The sequence below is a fragment of the Haliotis rufescens genome, unplaced genomic scaffold, assembly GCF_023055435.1.
Source record: "Haliotis rufescens isolate VD_foot unplaced genomic scaffold, xgHalRufe1.0.p SCAF_74, whole genome shotgun sequence".
NCBI classification, from domain to species: Eukaryota; Metazoa; Mollusca; class Gastropoda; order Lepetellida; family Haliotidae; genus Haliotis; species Haliotis rufescens.
In genome coordinates, this window is record NW_025964366.1 from 1,690,068 (window position 1) to 1,710,878 (window position 20,811).

The window sequence follows — 20,811 nt, forward strand, 5'->3', positions numbered from 1 at the left end:
ACATGTGGATGAGTGTGGGTGTGTGAGTGTGTGTGTGGGGGATACCATGCCGTAGCTGAACATGAATACACAGCATACTCGGACTCGGAGTCGAGCAGTCCTTCTTCTAGCCCCTTAATGCAGAGCGAAAGGCAGGGTAACAACAAGTACCTTCGTTTAACGTATTTCGGTATTACGCGGTCGGGGATCGAATCCCTGACCTTCCGCTTTTCGGGCAGACGCTCCACTAGACCACGGAGGCGGTCTGTATAATGCCAAGCTAACACACACCATTTGTATGGTTTTAGTATCTGACAGTTAATAAGTAACATAATGATAAAAATAATAATTAACATAAACCACGGTACTTATAATGAGAGGACACGAGTGACCATGCAGTCAAAGACGACGCAATTCACTGTGAAGGGTTAAGCCAAGGGGCTCTACTGGCCTTATGTTCCTCGAGGGATGATACGTATGTTTTCCTGTATGTCGACTACTATTTCAGCAGCAACTGCCTTTGGTGTCTTTTGACATGCAATCAAGCGTGCTCTTTCTATGAATACAGCGTCAAGTGGCTCTTGTTCAAAAGTTGTTTGATCAGGATTACAACATTCAATGCCTCAGTACGACCTTCAACACGTTTTACGACCAACATGTGGAGGATATTTCCAAATATGATGCATGAGTGGCTATTGTGATGTTTGGTGCAATTCTATATTTTGGCGTGCACCATTACCGTGTGTGTTTTAGGTGAACACTTGATATGCCTTTGCGTGTGTTAGTGACGGGTGTTCCCCGTGGGGCAGCATACGTTCACCTTCACGTATAATCACTATTTGATAGATTCATAAGCACATGTTAATGATATATTCGTACACGGCACTGCGATCTCTTTAGTCGGCAATGCTTGTCGTAAAAGGCGACTAACGGGATCGGGTGGTCAGGCTCGCTGACTTGGTTGATATATGTCATCGATTCCAATTGCGTAGATCGATGCTCATGATGTCAATCACTTGATTGTTTGGTCCAGACTCGATTATTTTACAGACCGCCGTCATATAGCTGGAATATTGCTGAGTGCGGCGTTAAACAACAAACAAACAAACAAATATGATTAAGAAAGGGTTGTGAGAAACATGATCATAAACTGCCCTTTTAAGGCGCCTCAACAGACCCGCTCCTACCGTCACTCCACTAATCCAGGTGCGCTTATAAGTGTAAAGATTGATGTAACAAAACAATATCACCATCAACTTTTGCCCTGGATCTCTATATAAAGCTCCATAACACTCCATACCAGGAGAGATGGATTGTAGGGTCTAGCAAATGTACCAACAAATTCTTGTCGCAAAAGATCAACCCTAACTCAGAACAATCAAAGAAGGTCTTTTTGTTCCTGGAATCCTGGCAACGCACACAGATTAGTATATTATAATGACAATGGAAACGGGAAAGCTTTGGTTATGGCAATAACAAATGTGACGACCATGTCATAGCGCTCACATTTATCGGATCGGCATTGTTGGCCACGATGTTAATAACAGAGAACACGGAAATGACAAGTGAGTGAGTGAGTGCGTATAGTTTAACGCCGCTTTGAACAGACTTCCAGTTGTACTACGACGAATCAGCTTATTGTGGGAGGAAAGCCACGAGGTGATGCAGGTCTCAGACGTTTACCACTTCGGTGAAAGCCACGAGCACGGGTATGGTGATGAAAAACCTAGAAACATAATCTGGACGAACCGGGATTCGAAACCACAGTCATAGGTTTCTGGTGTGTCCAAGGGACGCAAAATTTACTTATTTGTATCCTACTACACATCAACATGAATGTACAATTCCATTTCTAAATGAGAGTATAATCTGTTGCTATCATGCGCTTTACGGTATGAAATATGTATGCCTCTTTACGAAATAAAATGATTGATCTGATAGCAACTGGCCAGTCCTTTGAAAGTTATCATGTGTGACAACACTTGATACTGGGAACCTTAAATCTACAAAAGTGGAGAGTGAGTGAGCTGGGCTTAATACAGTTACATCACGCCCTGTCAGCTTCCGTGTAATGTTGGGGAAAGCCCTGTTGTGGCTTATTCTTCCAGGAATCCCCAACAATTGAAAGAATTCTCAAATGTCCAAGGTGGACATGCCCGATTACTATTTCAGATAGACGTGTATTTAATGTATCAGGTTGTGTTTGAATTGCGTAAGTGAGTGAATGGATTTAACGCCGCTTTGAACAGTATGCCGTTTATATCACGGTATAAGTGATACAGACCTCAGACGATTTAAATTACCACTTTGATGAAACCCATGAGTATTGGTATGGTACTGACAAACCTTAGACGACCTGACCAACCGTTCCCCCACAAAGGGGGAGAAATGATGTCAATAGTATTGATTTAGACCTGCGGTTATAATACCACTAAATATCTAAAGCTGATAACTGACCAGTATGACGTCCAACCAAGGCATTTACTTTACTATTGGTGTTTGATAGGACACTGTGTGGCGTGTGGCAGCTCATTGCAATGCGAGTGTTACGGTTTTAAGCTTTCAATTTCGTCGAGAGCCCCGATCTAAATAATTTACTCCACAAACAATTGTTTGTGATCTTCCACCTTAACCCATGTTAGAAAATCTCTCAGAATCCACGAACCTTCAACTATCCTTGTCCTTTTTATTTTGTTTGTTTGTTGTTTAACGCCGATCTCAGCTATCCTTATCTGACAAAATGATGAAGATATCGCCATAATAATTTCTCCGAATATCAGTTAATGGCCGGACCTATCGTCAAACATCTATTAAGCGTCATAGCTCTCGATAATTAACAACAAAATCATTGTCAACAAAGATTGAAAGATAGGGAAAAGTATTTATTCAAGATTGCAGGACATTAATTCATGATTACGCTCGCTGGGAAACTGCTTCACCTGAAAGTAAAAGCATACGTTTAGTACGTTATCCGGCTGTACATCATCACTACGGATCTGAGGATCACACTGTTGACAAAAAATACATTGTTGCAAAAATGTTCTTTAGGCTCAATTTTCATAGAGGACTGGTCAGTTCGTTATGTTAGCAACATCCCAAACAGGTATAGGAGTTGAGATAATGGATAATGGATGCTGATTGCATAATGGTACATGCTCTGACTACTTTGTACCATCGCATGTACCAGTACAATTTAGCCTTTCGAACCGACATGACAAGAATCAATGTTGCCCATATACCCAGTGGTGTGAATTGTGCATGTGTTCAATGCATCTAGCATATGCTTATTTAAATATAAATTGCTTCTTTGCCGGCATGTCATTTCAAAGGTAGGAAATATAAATTCAAGTTTATGGAAAAGTTTCGTCGAACAAAAACAGTTAACTCAAAGTGTATGTCACATTCATATAACTTACATTTAGACAGATGCGCTGGAAGAGCATCTGTTCGACCTCAGTTACCCGCCGCCATTGCCATTGCCGTTACCGTTACCGTTGCCGTTGCCATTGCCGTTACCGTTGTCATTGCCATTCCCATTACCATTGCCGTTACCGTTGTCGTAACCGTTGCCATTGCCGTTACCGTTGTCTTTACCGTTGCCATTGCCGTTACCGTTGTCGTAACCGTTGCCGTTGCCGTTACCGTTGCCATTGCCATTGCCGTTACCATTGCCATTGCCATTGCCGTTACCGTTGTCTTTACCGTTCCCATTGCCGTTACCGTTGTCGTAACCGTTGCCGTTGCCATTGCCATTGCCGTTACCGTTGTCTTTACCGTTGCCATTCCCGTTACCATTCCCGTTACCGTTGTCGTAACCGTTGCCGTTGCCATTGCCGTTGCCGTTGCCATTTCCGTTGCCATTGCCGTTGTCTTTACCGTTGCCTTTGCCGTTACCGTTGCCATTGCCGTTACCGTTGTCTTTACCGTTGCCGTTGCCATTGCCATTGCCGTTACCGTTGTCTTTACCGTTGCCATTGCCGTTACCGTTGTCGTAACCGTTGCCGTTGCCATTGCCGTTGCCATTGCCGTTGCCATTGCCGTTGCCATTGCCGTTGTCTTTACCGTTGCCATTGCCGTTACCGTTGCCATTGCCGTTACCGTTGTCTTTACCGTTGCCGTTGCCGTTGCCATTGCCATTGCCGTTACCGTTGTCTTTACTGTTGCCATTCCCGTTACCGTTGTCGTAACCGTTGCCGTTGCCATTGCCATTGCCATTGCCGTTGCCATTGCCGTTGTCTTTACCGTTGCCATTGCCGTTACCGTTGCCATTGCCGTTACCGTTGTCTTTACCGTTGCCATTGCTGTTACCGTTGTCGTAACCGTTGCCGTTGCCATTGCCGTTGTCTTTACCGTTGCCATTGCCGTTGCCATTGCCATTGCCATTACCGTTGTCTTTACCGTTGCCATTCCCGTTACCGTTGTCGTAACCGTTGCCGTTGCCATTACCGTTGCCATTGCCGTTGTCTTTACCGTTGCCATTGCCGTTACCGTTGCCATTGCCGTTACCGTTGTCTTTACCGTTGCCGTTGCCGTTGCCATTGCCATTGCCGTTACCGTTGTCTTTACCGTTGCCATTCCCGTTACCGTTGTCGTAACCGTTGCCATTGCCATTGCCATTGCCATTGCCATTGCCGTTGCCATTGCCGTTGTCTTTACCGTTGCCATTGCCGTTACCGTTGCCATTGCCGTTACCGTTGTCTTTACCGTTGCCATTGCCGTTACCGTTGTCGTAACCGTTGCCGTTGCCATTGCCGTTGCCATTGCCGTTGTCTTTACCGTTGCCATTGCCGTTACCGTTGCCATTGCCGTAACCGTTGTCTTTACCGTTGCCATTGCCGTTACCGTTGTGGTAACCGTTGCCATTGCCGTTGCCATTGCCGTTACCGTTGTCATTGCCATTGCCATTGCCGTTACCGTTGTCGTAACCGTTGCCGTTTCCGTTGCCATTGCCGTTGTCTTTACCGTTGCCATTGCCGTTACCGTTGTCGTAACCGTTGCCGTTGCCATTGCCGTTGTCTTTACCGTTGCCATTGCCGTTACCGTTGTCGTAACCGTTGCCGTTGCCATTGCCGTTACCGTTGTTTTTACCGTTGCCATTGCCGTTACCGTTGTCGTTCGAGTCATCATATTTGTCATCATTGTTCCCTTCGTCACATTCTCCATTGCCGTTGTCATCGTTGCCATTGCCGTTGCCGTTCTCACCGTTGCCATTGCCATCGCCGTTCTCACCGTTGTCATTGCCGTTGCCGTTCTCACCTTTGCGTCTGCACCTCCTTTTACGAGGAGCGCTTAGGGCGACAGCGCAAACACATGCCAAGACAAGGAGAAATACGGCGAACTTCATGTCTGCTGTTCAAATAGCTGTGAAGTAAGAAAGACTCTTCAATGTCATTCATGTGCTGATAAAATCTTGTTAAGACTTGCCATCAAACCCTCACTACCTCTCATTGCCATGATTTAATTGACAAACAAGTGACAAACAACATGAATGACTTATATTTAAGACATCGTTTACATTTAATCACGTATAATTAGATTCCTTCATCCTGCATGCTAGTTTATTGCAGGAAGTGAGACTATGGCTTTTCGCCGCTTTTAGAAATATTCCAGCAATATCTATTCGGGGGACACCAGAAATAGGCTTCACATATTGTACCCATGTGGGGAATCGAACCAAGGCCTTCGGTGTGACGAGCGTACGCTTTAACCACAAGACTACCCCACCGCAACTTATAACAGTAAACACAGACACTACTATTTGAAGTATCCCCGTACTCGCATCTCTCAGACACGAGTGCCAAAACACGGACCTGACAAATTCATAGATATCGACAATCTGGAATCATTGCATTGACTTCTTTTTTCTTGCTATGCGACATTTCGTTACTTTGCATTGGAAGACTAATTAAAGAAATTGAAATCCATAATGATATAAGTCACCCTCAGTGAGGTGTCGCGTTCAAGCTTATTGCACTTATAAAGCGATGTGCATGCACGTGTGCGTGTGTGGAAGGGTGTGGTGTGCTTGTGATAATCCGGACTAATGCTGGTGTCATAGTTCTAGCCCACTGAGATACCATACTGCATTTTCAGATTGATTACCCAACTCAGTCACAGTATACTGACTCCGAGTTGACCACTATCATTTTGTCCCCTGAATGTCGAGGGCCAGGCAGGTTAATTACAACTACCATCTTTTAACAAGTACCATCTTTCTTGGGTAAGACCCGCTCAAGGGATCGAACTACCGACCTTCCGATCTCCCACCGGACGCTCCATCCACTAGACCACGGAGGATGCCTACTGTCAATGCAGACAAGATTGGCTTATGGATAATTCGCAATTCGCTGTACTGAGCGAAGTCCCTTGGGCACAACAGAAACCTATGATTGTGGTTTCGAATACCAGTTCGACTCGATTATGTTTCTAGGTTTCTAAGCACCATACCCGTGCTCTTCGGTTTCACCAAAGTGGTAAACATCTGAGACCCGCATCACTTTCCTCCAACACAAAGACACGCGTTAAACCTAACTCACTCATTCACTCTCTAATCATTGCCTAATAACAGTGAGGGCAGCACGTGTTCGGCTGAGCATGTCCTGTTCAACTGACAACACTGTCAGTGCGTATGGTTAGCATAAAAAAAGGAAGACTTACCAATGCTTTACTAAGATTTGCTCATGCTCTACGAAGACTACTAATGGTTTACGAAGATATACTTATGGTTGAACATGTTAAAACTGTACTTACAATTTCACTACAGATCAGATCGGACACAGTTGCAGGAGAAGTGCGGGATGCAAGGATATCGAAATGATCCCCCTTTATACCTTTTGTTGGTTTTCCACGTGACTGATTATGGCGATATTTTTCTTACAAAGTTGACATATTTTGAGGATAATAACGTCTTTAAGTTGTGCAACAGCGACATTTAAGGGTCTGTACCGAAACGTGGCTATTACAGCAAAATAAAGAAGTAGTTTTCTATAAATGGTTTTAACCTTGTCAGTCCGTCATCTACTAAAATAGGCCCTAGATCATTTCTGACAACCGGCAAGAACATAATGCTAATTGTATATTTGGAAGGTATCATCCTGTTGTATTGTTTTTATCCACAAAGACGAGTACGACAGGGCACGTAGACGCTCACCACATTGCATGCAGGGCCGAAATGTAGACACTCGCCACATTGCATGCAGGGCCAAAATGTACACTCGCCACATTGCATGCCGTGCCGAAATGTAGACACTCACCACATTGCATGCAGAGCCGAAATGTCGACACTCGCCACATTGCATGCAGGGCCGAAATGTAGACACTCGCCACATTGCATACAGTGCGGAAATGTCGACACTCACCACATTGAGTGCAGTGCCGAAATGTCACCACTCGCCACATTGCATGCAGGGCCGAAATGTAGACACTCACCACATTGCATGCAGAGCCGAAATGTAGACACTCGCCACATTACATGCAGTGCCGAAATGTCGCCACTCGCCACATTACATGCAGTGCCGAAATGTAGACACTCGCCACATTGCATGCAGTGCCGAAATGTCGACACTCACCACATTGCATGCAGGGCCGAAATGTAGACACTCGCCACATTGCATGCAGTGCCGAAATGTTGACACTCGCCGCATTGCATGCCGTGCCGAAATGTAGACACTCACCACATTGCATGCAGAGCCGAAATGTCGACACTCGCCACATTGCATGCAGGGCCGAAATGTAGACACTCACCACATTGCATACAGTGCGGAAATGTCGACACTCACCACATTGAGTGCAGTGCCGAAATGTCACCACTCGCCACATTGCATGCAGGGACGAAATGTAGACACTCACCACATTGCATGCAGAGCCGAAATGTAGACACTCGCCACATTACATGCAGTGCCGAAATGTCGCCACTCGCCACATTACATGCAGTGCTGAAATGTAGACACTCGCCACATTGCATGCAGTGCCGAAATGTCGACACTCACCACATTGCATGCAGTGCCGAAATGTAGACACTCGCCACATTGCATGCAGTGCCGAAATGTTGACACTCGCCACATTGTATGCAGGGCCGAAATGTAGACACTCGCCACATTGCATACAGGCCCGAAATTTAGACACACACCACATTGCATGCAGAGCCGAAATGTAAATACTCGCCACATTCAGTGAACCTGGAAAAGACGAAAGTTGTCTTTAATAAAGTATGGTCCTCATCTAAATGAAAGGGTGTCATCATATATATATTTTGGTGCATGTTTTGCAAATAATTTATCTTGGTCAAAACTGTTATAGTGTAACATCCCATCTGTTTTCCATCTTGAAATAACTTGAGGATATAAACCTCTTCCTTATACACTATTGTCTAAAACAAATGGGGTATGGATGATATTAAAGAAAAAGAAGCTGAACACATACTTGATGTAGAAGATCCCTGGCAATCAAATTCTCACGCCGAATCATGTCGCACTTGGAGAATGTGGTAGATATCTATATTATATATTAGTGTTTAAACGTTGTATCAAATATTGGCGTGACGTTATAACAAATTCAGATTCACAGTATCCATTAAAGTTATGAAAAGATATATCAGGCATAATGGAAAAAAACAACTGATAAAGTCAAAGATAAAGTCTCATCTTTAAAAATATGGATTTGGATATTTGAGAAAACCAGAGACTCGAGTCAAGAACAGTAAAGAAATATATCAGAATTTTTTTATTGATTAAATACTACCCATCAACAGGAAGATCCGGGATGGGATAGGTCTTAAACAACCCATGCTTGCCGTGAAAGGTGACTATGCTTGTCTTAAGAGGCGACTAACGGGATCGGGTGGTCAGGCTCAGTGACTTGGTTGATGCATGTCATCGCATCCCAATTGCGTGGATCGATGCTCATGATGTCAATCACTGTATTGTCTGGTCCAGACTCGATTATTTACAGATCGCCGTCATATAGCTGGAATATTGCTGAGAGCCGCGTTAAACAACAAACAAACAAACAAATATCATCAGGACTGGCATGCTCAATTGTGTGGTAGTACTAATATGTTTCATTATTCATCGTTCAAGAATCAATTTTCTGTTGAACCTTATATAAATGCAGTAAGAATAAGTAAAATCAGGTATGCTATTACACAGTTCCGCTGTAGTTCACATCAGTTATTTCTTGAGACAGGTAGATATGTACATGTACCTAGACAGCAAAGACTGTGCAAGGTATGAAATCAAGGCTATGTAGAGACGGAGTACCCTGTTTTGCTCATCTGTAATGTCTAACATGATCTCAGCCAATGAGTTCCAGAAATATTATGTGTGTAGCAGGGCGTTGAGTCATCCCACTGATGACATCCTTACCTTGTTAGCTTGCTGACGGGGTTAACCTCTTTGGTCATGTGGACGAGGCGTCCGACTTCTGATCAGAAGGTCCGTGCTTCGAATCACATCACGGCACTCGGAAATTTTATGGCAGCTACGTTGGCACCCAACGTGGGGCTGAGCACTTTCATATTAAATTTGAGCAAAATAAGTCTCAGTACCCTATCTATTCGGCCCGGGACGGGCATTCTGTTGACGGGGAAGTAAATATAGCGGCCATAAAATGTCCGATTTCTGATCAGAAGTCGGACGCCTTGTCCACTTGACCAAAGAGGTTAACCCCGTCAGCAAGCTGACAAGGTAAGGATGCCATCTGTGGGATGACTCCACGCCCTGCTACATGTCCATCCTGGAAACATTTACTTCAAATGAAACAATTTCAAGACATTTTACTACCTTTATTTACCACGGAATGAATGTTTGAAAACTATTTTTATGATCTGAAAGTCTAGACAGTGTCATGATGTATGATCGGACTGAACTGTGAACTGTACTATACAATGTAGCATGGGTCGATGGCCTCCTTCTGTACTGAATAAAGAATAAGTGAACTTTAAGTCTTGCATTTGCTTCAGTGTGTGACGGTGCCACAGGTGGGGCAGGATACGCTCACCTTTTCGCGACCACCTGGTATCATCACCTATTGATGGTGATTCATCGACGCTTGCTCATGATATGGTTGGAATTGTGCAATTTTGGTGGACATTTCTTATGAATACTAAAATGTTTGTTTGTTCTTCAGCGCATATATTTCTGTAAATAATATAATATGGATCAGAGAATCCAGAGCATCGATCGACGCAGTTTGGATACAATGATATGCAATCATCCAAGTCACTGAGTCTGACTGCCCGATCAATTAGGCGATTTATATGACAATCACAGATTGTGAGGGACCTATATTCCTACCCGGAATCTGAAGAATGTAATCCATGTGTCAAACCGTATGAAGCAAAGTGAAGAATATATTTAACATAATAATGATATCTTTCAGTGCTGCCTCGTGGGGACCCGTGGTAGAATGTGACCCCAGCACCCTACTGCTTGTCGTAAAAAGCGAAAAAGTTGGGCCACCCGTTTGCCGTGGGTTGCGCCCCTCTATCGGTGGAAGAAGGTAGTCTGGCACTGGTTCCAAGAGGACGGTTCCTTTGCCCAACACACCACTTTGACCCTCACTTCACCTGGACGGGTGTTAGAATGGGCCCGGTTCTATCAATCGTTTGGTTGCGCCATGCCCTGAGCATGGTAAATTTCAATTTTGAATAAATGCTGATATTCATCATAGTAATTTTGGGAAAACATCACATGTTTGAATATTTTATAAATCTGCCTAGAGTCCTATGCCAAAACGCGGTTCTCATTGGCCAATCTGGCTATAAATCAACCTCCAGGTTAAATTTGACTGCAGATTACTGTCAAGACAGAACCAGTCTGACTCTAAATTCTGTTTGTCAAGTTTGCTTGAGTCAGACATCCCTGTATTACTCATCAGCCATCACTCAACCCTGGCGACACAGCACAAATGTCAGAGCTTGAAAGACAGAAATGTCGGCGTTCATATTCACTTGTAAATAAGAGGGGTAAGGGGATTTTAGCTTGAGATCAGCGTTTGTTTCAATATAAATATCCATGGGTCTGTGTCTGACAGATCGATTCAAGGATTTATACCTTGGCGAATCTGTGATTCGAATTCACAATCAGCGGATCATAGCACGGCGAAGGGATGCAACTCTCGACAGCGGATTATTGGCTTTATACAACAAGGCTTCGCCGAGAAATAATGTTATATACTTTTATGAAAATATTAGTTTTGTCTGTTTTGGGTTTGTTTTATGTTTAACGCAATATTCCAGCTATGTGAGGGCAGTCTGTAAATAATCGAGTCTGGACAAGACAATATAATGATTGACATCATGAACATCGATCTGCGCAATTGGGATATGATGACATGCATCAACAAAGTCACTGATCCTCACCACTGACTATACAGACCATTTTTCGGAACTACTTCATCGTTACTGAACATTGATAGGAATATGTACATTTTAAAATTTTTTAACATTTTAACTTAACATGCATAAATACGGTAATGGAACTGATGAGCGGTACTTCTCTGTTCTCGTTCTATTTTCCTGGTACCGGGAGCGGTAAATGTGGTGTAAATGAACCGTGTCTCAGCGCTCACTGGTCCCGGGAACGCTACGAAGAGTTGTCCTCTTAAAAATCACATTTGGCGCTCCCAGACGGACACCGTTGTGTACATTGTTCTCAAGTGTCGGCCAACACATACAGTTTGGACGTCGAGCCTCCGAACAGAGACAACATTCATTAACGTTGTTGTGTTTTTCCATTTCAAACATATCACGCGTATGTACCTTCGCTGACGAACTGGAAGAGGACATAAATGTTCACCAGAAAGACGTTTCAAACTGCCCCAGCCATCACTCAACCCAGGTGACACGGCACAAATGACAGAAATGTCGGCGTTCGTAGAAGTGGGAAATATTTCATATTCACTTTTTTCCTTGTAAATAAGAGGGAGGAAAGGGTTTTTTTGGCTTGAGATCAGAGTTTGTTTTAATATGGGCCCGGGCCTGACGGATCGATTCAAGGATCAATATCTTGGCGAATCTGTGATTTGAATTCACAATCAGCGGATCATAGCACAGCGAAGGGATGCAACTTTGAGAGCGGATTATTGCGCTTTATACCACAAGGCTTCATGGAGAAATAAAGTTATATAATTTTATGAAAATATTAGTTTTGTTTGTTTTTGTTTGATTGTCTGTTTATTTGTTTGTTTAACGCATTATTCCAGCAATGTGAGGGCAGTCTCTAAATAATCGAATCTGAACAAGACAATACAGTGATTGACATCATGAACATCGATTTGCGCCATTGGGATGTGATGGCATGCATCAACCAAGTCACTGAGCCTGACCACCCGATCCCGTTATGTTAGCCACCTCTTACGACCTGCATGGGTTGTTGAAGACCAATTGAAAACCGGATCTTCAATGGTGAAATTATTGCGATCAAAACAATAAATCTCAAAATAAAAAATATATCTGTCCAACCTACAGCATATTTCCCACAATACTGAGAAAACAAGATATTTATATCCTTTGGTATTATGGAAAAGCTCGTAAACATTGACGTACGTAGAGGTGTTGGTGCCCAAAACACAAGATCATGATTCGAACATATTCAATAAGTACAGCGTATTGATCATGAGGCATTTAAAAAAAGAAAAAACTATGCAAAATTAACACATTTTATTGTAAAACGACTGATGGACAATATTCAAGACAATACTCAAGTTATTTTTCAATTTTTGGCAATGATGCATGACGTGTGATCAACTTTATATGGATACGACAATATGGCTCTGGTCAACATGGAATTCAAGTAAAGCATGGATTTACTTCAGTTACAATGTTAAGGTCTGTTAAAGAAGGCGCCTCTCTTCCTACAGGTTCTCATACACGCCCTCTTGTTCCGGAAGTTGTTTTCGTTTCCCCCGCAGCCGCCATAGTGGAACTCCTCGCACCTTCTGGTGGCTTTGTTGTAGTAGAAACGGTGCACCAGCTCTGAACATGTCCCTGCGTCCTTGCTCAGTTCGCAAACTACAGGTGTATAAAAAGAGGAAATTTCTTGTGTCGAATGAAATATCATGTTTCTCTCATCGAGTGATGTGGGAAAGTAGATACTCTCCTTTCCCCGGTTACAAGATGAGAGAAACATAATATTTGACGAGACAATGGAATAACCTATGTCTTATATACTTATTGTGTAGTTGTCTACCGGATTGTTTTTGTCATTGCAAATGTAAGACCTTGAAACATGTAAATTCACCCTATCTAACACGAAGCGGCGTTTCACCACCCCTTGTAATTGTGACTTCAAAAGTAATTCCGAGTTTGCATTATTTATCGTACATTTGGATGGGATAAAATACAAAATCAACTTCAACTAAAAATGTTCTTGAAACCTACGAGAAAGTTGTTGGAAGCGAAGGAATACACGCTGGTCGAGTTACAAAAATGGCGCTTTGCGAAACGAGTCTCCATTGACGAGTGAGAAATGTACAGTTAATAAGAAAACATTTTCAAGAGATAACAAAGAGCAAGAAGCGATATTAACTCCATAAATGACCATCTCTTTATATTTTGCATTGTCGATGTGGAACTAACAAGTTATGTACGGGCCAGACAGTTACAATATCGGGAGACACTTAGCGGGGAGGTAACTCTTGTACGACAACAGCTACGGCAAAGTGTTATGTTTAATGCAGTGAAATATCAAGTGTTATGTTCAGTGCAATACAAATATCATTTTTCTCAAATTTAGAAAACTCTTCCACACTAAAGTATACAATGAAACCAAACACGTGGTCATTCAAACACTTGTTATTGCAATACCTTTAATTTGTGAAGAGTGACTGAATGAGCATGATTGAACGCCGCTTTCGGCAATATCCCTACAATTGCACAGTGCAAAACAGCAGAAGAATTTCAAACATTTCTTTCATGCAGAGAACTCAACCAAAGTGATTGAAATGTTTGTTTGTTGTTTAACGCCGCACTCAGCAATATTACAGCTTTATAACGGCGGTCTGAAAATAATCGCAACCAGACAATCAAGTAATTGTCATCATGAGCATGGGTCTACGCAGTTGGGATGCGATGACATGCATCAACCAAGTCAACGAGCCTGCCCATCCAAAACCGTTAGTCGCATGAGTTACTGAAGACCAATTCTAACTCGAATCGTCAAAGGTAATGGAATGACAAGCAAAGACAAACAATGACAATACCAGCATGTAACAAACCCTACAAATCCTGCAAAATATATGTAACACAACAACGGTACGTTATGCCTTATGGTTAGGAAATTGTGCTTCGTACAGTTGTGAGATCAGATAAATGAAGTTTGAAAATTCAATAATATTCTTATCAATCTATCAATCCGGATAAAACCGGTCCAAGCTCTGGAATCCTAGGTAGAGAAAAAATATTCTTTTCAGAAATATAGGCGTGGTGTCCAGGCATATGATCAGGTTTTTTGCGGTGTTCAAAGTGTTAGGGCAGGAGATGCTCACCCTCTTCGCCAACACCTGATGTCATCACTGATTTCCAGTGGTCCAATCATATAATTTTCACAGCTATTTTGCCCATTACGCCAAATGGAATATGTTTCGGAGGATAATCTAGAGTGGATATCCTCTTGCATTGGCAATATATATATTTCATTTCAATGGTTTTTAACGTCTCTATTGCATGACAGGACCCTGTGTTGCATTAAGATTTTAATAAGACGACAGTAACAGTGCAGATTTGTAAACGTATGTGATGAATAATACTATCGTTAAGCTACGATCATTTGGAGACGCTGTGCGACTTACCTGCCTGATCTCTAACACAGCGGGGGAATCGGCCAAACAACACCTTACACACCTTGTCATCTGTACATTTTAATTGCTGAAACACATTATGGGTTACACATTAAACGATAGGAAACCATTGCCTGAACGGACTCTGTGGTTCTAATTGATAACTGTCCCCGTCAAAATATAATAAACCCTCAATAGGAGTCACGTTAGGTGAGGTGGTGAATAATTGACTTGCATATGCATGCGTTTGTGACGGGTGCTCCCTTTATGTAGCGAACACATGGTATATTGATTCATAAACACATCAGTATACTGTAGTCGGAATCGCAGAGCAGCAGAGATTTGGCATGGTTATGAAAAGGGTTTTGATGCTTTTAATAATTCCAAAACAATTTCGTTCGTTGACCTGGATTCTGAAATTTCAGACATTTCAGTCGAAACAAAAGCCAACCCACAGAAGAACAAATATGTCCGCTCTATAGTACTTCCTTCTGATTAGATGCCATTGAAGTAGTGCCCACAAAGTAAAGCCTCTTTTATTAGTTTCCATTCGGAACTTCTGTTTAAGTTTTCGAAATACAGAATACCGATAAGTTGTTCTGGATGCTTTGCTTGAAACGAGAATTCAAAATTTGCCAAGTCAGCTGGCTGATTAGAACGTTCACCTGGCGTGACCTCCTGCAGATGGGTTGTCATATTAAAATTATTGCACTTAGCGTCGTGTTGTATGACGCAACTGGGAATCGAACCACCGACTTTCCGCTTATGGAACCAAAAAAGACTTGGCATTAGTGTTACGTGTGGTATGAACGGCAGGGGTTCCCGCTAATACCACAAATAACAATAACAATTAACAATCATAACATTAGATCGACCTCATTCAGTACAACACTTCATTCGAACAAAACAAACCCAGAGGACAACGTCAGTATTTGTGTTCCACCTTGCAATTGATTAAAAATGCAGTAAATAGAACGGCATTAAGAGTAAGTGTGTCACCTTGATTCTAAAATTACATTTCAATTTGCAAAAGAGAGAAGCTACCATTCTACTCACAGCACAGATATATTCTGGTCGACGTGGACACGTACAGTCAGACGGGGCGTTGCCAAACCGACACCCCATCAGGCATCGGAAGGGTCGGAATACACGGCCAAACCACGAAATGGGCGGGGATCTGCCAAAAGCCAATGGTTCTGAAGTCATTACTTATATACGGAAAGAACACGTCACTACAAATGATCAAATCGAATGTTCGAAAACAATTAGTACCTCTTGGCACAATATAAAAAGCAAATAAGTCGATTTCATTCGTAGTACAGGCCTTTAAACAATATTACCAGACAGATTACATAATTTTAATTGTATAGGCGAAACAACGTTTGTAGGAGCTACTTCGCCGATGAAGGAGCAAGAAGTAGCTCTGAAACGTCGTAAAAAGAAAAAAGGAAGTTGCTATCAATAAAAATGTGTCATATATTCATGTTCTCCCAACTTCTAAATGCCTATCAAAGTCTACATTTACTGTTATCTACCTTGCCAGTCCATGATCGGAATTGGGATGGGCGTGTCCATAGAAGATGGCATTGTCGTCATTGATGCATCGTCGCCAGGCACCAGAGCAAGGCTGACACACGTAAAAATGGTAAACGGTACTGTACCGTGTGATGTCATAGTGAATCTGAAAACAATTAAACATTAGTAGATTAAATAGTCTTAAAATGTGTTGGATCGTTATGGGCCAGTTGTGTTGAGGTGCGGTGAAATGGGGGTTCAATGTCGCGTTCAAAATTATTGCACTTATTGTGAGGTGCATGCACGCGTGTGTGTGGCTGCTTGTACTATAGTCCGGAATAAATGCCGATTTTATAGTGCTAGCCTACTGAGATACCATGCCGCAGTTTAACATAAATACCCCACTCAGACACAGTATACTGACTCCGAGCTGGTCAGTCCTTGTTTTAGCCCCTTAATGCCGAGCGCCAGGCAGGGTAATAACAAGTGCCATCTTTCAACGGCTTTTGGTACATATGTATGTACCTGTAAGAACAACAAAAGTAATAAGATAACGAAGGTGGAAACTTAACAAGGGACGGCAATAGTTGATTGACGCTAACAGGTGATTAGTAATTGATAAGTGGTATCCAACACTTTACAGTTCTCTGCTTCATAGCATTTATTCACCCGATGAAGGAGTAAGTATATACTCCCAAACGTTTTGTTCCTCATAATAAAGAGGTTGGCATCAATTAATTCTCTTCCTTATAAAAAAATGTTTGTTCCTTGTATGTAATAATCATAACTCGTGCGACATTGACTTGAGAAGTAATAAATGCACAAAGAATGACAATTGTTATACTTACATCAGACCAGTGGTGTTAACGAATGTTATATTCTTGTGTGGTGACGTTTCCTGATGACCGTCCACTCTCTTATTATATAGACACACATGTAATGTCATGCCTGACCTAGTTCTCATTTATCATACACAATATGTCATATTTTATCTCTTTAACTCCATGCAGAACCTGCTTTGGGACGTCACAAAAGACAGGATCAACAAACCGCGGTATAATTACCCATGATGCGTCACGCTCAATATGCATATTTTATGCATGTGAATTACTATTACCATTGCCAGGAGCATGTGGTGGTTTGCTGGTTGATCATCAAGTGGTTTGAATGTCATGTATTGTGCAGTATACATAATTTTATGGATGCAGAAACACTTGTATCGTGATACATAAATATTATCTTTTTGTGTTTGTGAATCACGCCATAAACAAGAGATCCGTGTTTTATAATGTTGGAGAATATATGCGACATAACAATACCATTAATCTTGTATATGATGTGTTATTGTTTTGTAAGAACAGTGGCACATACATTTAACATTAAAAGCTAGGTGCGGAGAAATGTGGTTACACGTCGCGTCTAATATCGTTGCAATTTCATGGCGTCATGCATGCCTGTGTGTGTGTGTGTGTGTGTGTGTGTGTGTGTGTGTGTGTGTGTGTGTGTGTGTGTGTGTGTGTGTGTGTGTGTGTGTGTGTGTGTCAGTGTGTTAGTGTAAGTGTGTTAGTGTTAGTGTGTGTGTGTGTGTGTGCGTGCGTGCGTGCGTGCGTGCGTGCGTGCGTGCGTGCGTGCGTGCGTGCGTGCGTGCGTGCGTGCGTGTGTGTGTGTGTGTGCTTGTACTATTTCGGAGTAATGCCGAGTTTATATTCCTAGCACACTGTGATACCATGCCGTAGTTGAACATGAGGCGAAACCGCATTATCGGTGGTTCGAGAAGGGAGCTAACTCCCTTTGCCTAATCGAAAGTTCGAGGTGGGCCCACATTCGAAACTAAACGCACTTGTTGTTGAGAATATATACTACGTAAACAAACCCGCATAACGAACTCATAATTTGTCTATTTAAAATAAGTATTATGACTTATAATTGGATTAAAATGTACAAATAAGATGGCAATACAGCAGAACTCACTTCTACGAACATCGCCAAACTAGGTCGTGGGGTCATTAATATTCATGAGTTATTCCTTTTATGGAACAAGTTCTCGGAAACGTCTGAGGCTTGTATCATGTCCGAGATCAATTCAAGTGTAGACATATGTTCAGGCTTATATCGCCACCAACACTTATGATTAGATTGAAGTGTTATATTGGAAAAAGTAGAATGAGTGGTATTGCCTATGTAATTTTAATTTGAAGTAGATTTAAGTTTCTTGCTTGGTAGCTATTTTTGTAAAACTAGTGTAGTCAGCTATGACGCAGTTATTCAAATTTCAAAGACTTTTGTGCCTTTTATGGAATTAATGTCACACGAAATGATTTATACAGATATTTCCCATCAATATTACAAAATATGAATAATATGAAATGTCACATAATGACAAACGTGAGCCCAATAGCCTAAATGACTTCGTCAACCTTATGAAACCCAGCGATTTAAAAATGTGGGCCCACCTGTTTCGATCACTGTAAGACGGGAACAATGTGGGCCCACATTTTAGAAAATGGTTATAAGTAAGCAAAGCTAATGAAGCTAGCGATTTTTTAATGTGGTCCCTCCTTTTGCAATCACTATGACGGAAGAACGTCTACCCACTAGGCGATATACAAATGTGGGCCCACTTGTTTCAATCACCATATATGACGGGAACAATGTGGGCCCACATTTGAGAAAATGATTATCAATATTTAAGTAGAATTTCGCGATTAATAAATGTGGTCCCTCCTGTTGCAATCAATATGGCGGAAGAACGTCTGCCCACATTTAGGGATTGATTATCAGAACTAACGAAACAACCTAACGAAGCTAGGCGAAATACAAATGTGGGCCCACTTGTTTCGATCACCATAGATGACGGGAAAAATGTGGGCCCACATTTTAGAAAATGGTTATCACTACTAAACCAATCTTAGAAGATGTACTGATGGACACATAAATATATAATGCATTCAAACATTTAATTACCTTACGTTTTACCTTAGGGATAAGCTGGGCATTTAATAGCTGGACCAACAACGTGCAGCGTGGGTGACGCCATTTCTCGCAAATACGAAAACAACGGAGATAGCTCCCGTTTGAAATTAGAGTGACCTCCCTTTCCCAATATGAACCACTGATAATGCGGTTTCGCCGAACATGAATACACAGCATACTCGGACTCGGAGTCGAGCTGTCCTTATTTTAGCCTCTCAATGCAGAGCGAAAGGCAGGGTAACAACAAGTACCTACGTTTAACGTATTTCGGTATCACGCGGTCGGGGATCGAATCCCTGACCTTCCGCTCTCCGGGCTGACGCTCCACGAGACCACGGAGGCGGTCTTTATAATGTTTAACTAACACACAACATGTGTATGGTTTTAGTATATGACAGTTAATAAGTAACATAATGATAAATATAATAATTAACATAAACCACGGTACTTATAATGAGAGGGCACGAGTGACCATGCAGTCAAAGACGACGCAATTCGCTGTAAAGGGTTGAGCCAAGGGGCTCTACTGGCCTTATGGCCCTCGAGGGATGATACGTATGTTTTCCTGTATGTCGAGTACTATTTCAGCAGCACCTGCCTTTGGTGTCTTCATTTCACAACTTTTGACATGCAATCAAGCATGATCTTTGTATGAATACAGCGTCATTCGGTTCTTGTTCAAAAGTTGTTTGATCAGGGTTACAACATTCAATGCCTCAGTACGGCCTTCAACACGTTTTACGACCAACATGTGGAGGAAATTTCCAAATATGATGCATGAGTGGCTATTGTGATGTTTGGTGCAATTCTATATTTTGGCGTGCACCATTACCGTGTGTGTTTTAGGTGAACACTTGACATGCCTTTGCGTGTGTTAGTGACGGGTGTTCCCGGTGGGGCAGCATACGTTCAACTTCACGTATAATCACTATTTGATAGATTCATAAGCACATGTTAATGATTTATTCGTACACGGCACTGCGATCTCTTTAGGCGGCAATGCTTGTCGTAAAAGGCGACTAACGGGATCGGGTGGTCAGGCTCGCTGACTTGGTTGATATATGTCATCGATCCCAATTGCGTAGATCGATGCTCATGATGTCAATCACTTGATTGTTTGGTCCAGCCCCGATTATTTTACAGACCGCCGTCATATAGCTGGAATATTGCTGAGTGCGGCGTTAAACAACAAACAAACAAATATGATTAAGAAAGGGTTGTGATAAACATGATCATAAACTGCCCTTTTAAGGCGCTTCAACAGACCCGCTCCTACCGTCACTTCACTAATCCAGTTGCGCTTATAAGTGTAAAGATTGATGTAACAAAACAATATCACTATCAACTTTTGCCCTGGATCTCTATATAAAGCTCCATAAAACTCCGTACCAGGAGAGATGGATTGTAGGGTCTAGCAAATGTACCAACAAATTCTTGTCGCAAAAGATTAACCCTAACTCTTAGAACAATCAAAGAAGGTCTTTTTGTTCCTGGAATCCTGGCAACGCACAAAGATGAGTATATTATAATGACAATGGAAAAGGGAAAGCTTTGGTTATGGCAATAACA

At 42.2% G+C, this 20,811-nt stretch overlaps 1 protein-coding gene and 1 long non-coding RNA gene across 2 annotated transcripts in view; both read right to left on the reverse strand.

Moving 5' to 3' along the window:
* Positions 1-15,879, reverse strand: part of LOC124152470 (papilin-like) — a 37,196-nt gene extending 21,317 nt beyond the window's left edge. Inside the window, exons 1-7 of the mRNA XM_048388591.1 lie at positions 15,811-15,879; positions 14,767-14,842; positions 12,805-12,988; positions 5,086-5,267; positions 4,330-4,443; positions 3,742-3,849; positions 2,897-2,918 (exon numbers count right to left, since the gene is read on the reverse strand). Of these exons, the coding sequence (XP_048244548.1) occupies positions 2,897-2,918; positions 3,742-3,849; positions 4,330-4,443; positions 5,086-5,267; positions 12,805-12,988; positions 14,767-14,842; positions 15,811-15,879 (755 nt within the window). The remainder of the gene's footprint in view (positions 1-2,896; positions 2,919-3,741; positions 3,850-4,329; positions 4,444-5,085; positions 5,268-12,804; positions 12,989-14,766; positions 14,843-15,810) is intronic.
* LOC124127267 lies at positions 2,841-3,925 on the reverse strand. The gene is made up of 2 exons (XR_006859936.2): positions 3,396-3,925; positions 2,841-2,918 (listed from the first exon to the last, which is right to left on the reverse strand). It is a non-coding gene; the product is annotated as an uncharacterized LOC124127267 (long non-coding RNA).
* Positions 15,880-20,811: the final 4,932 nt, after the last annotated feature.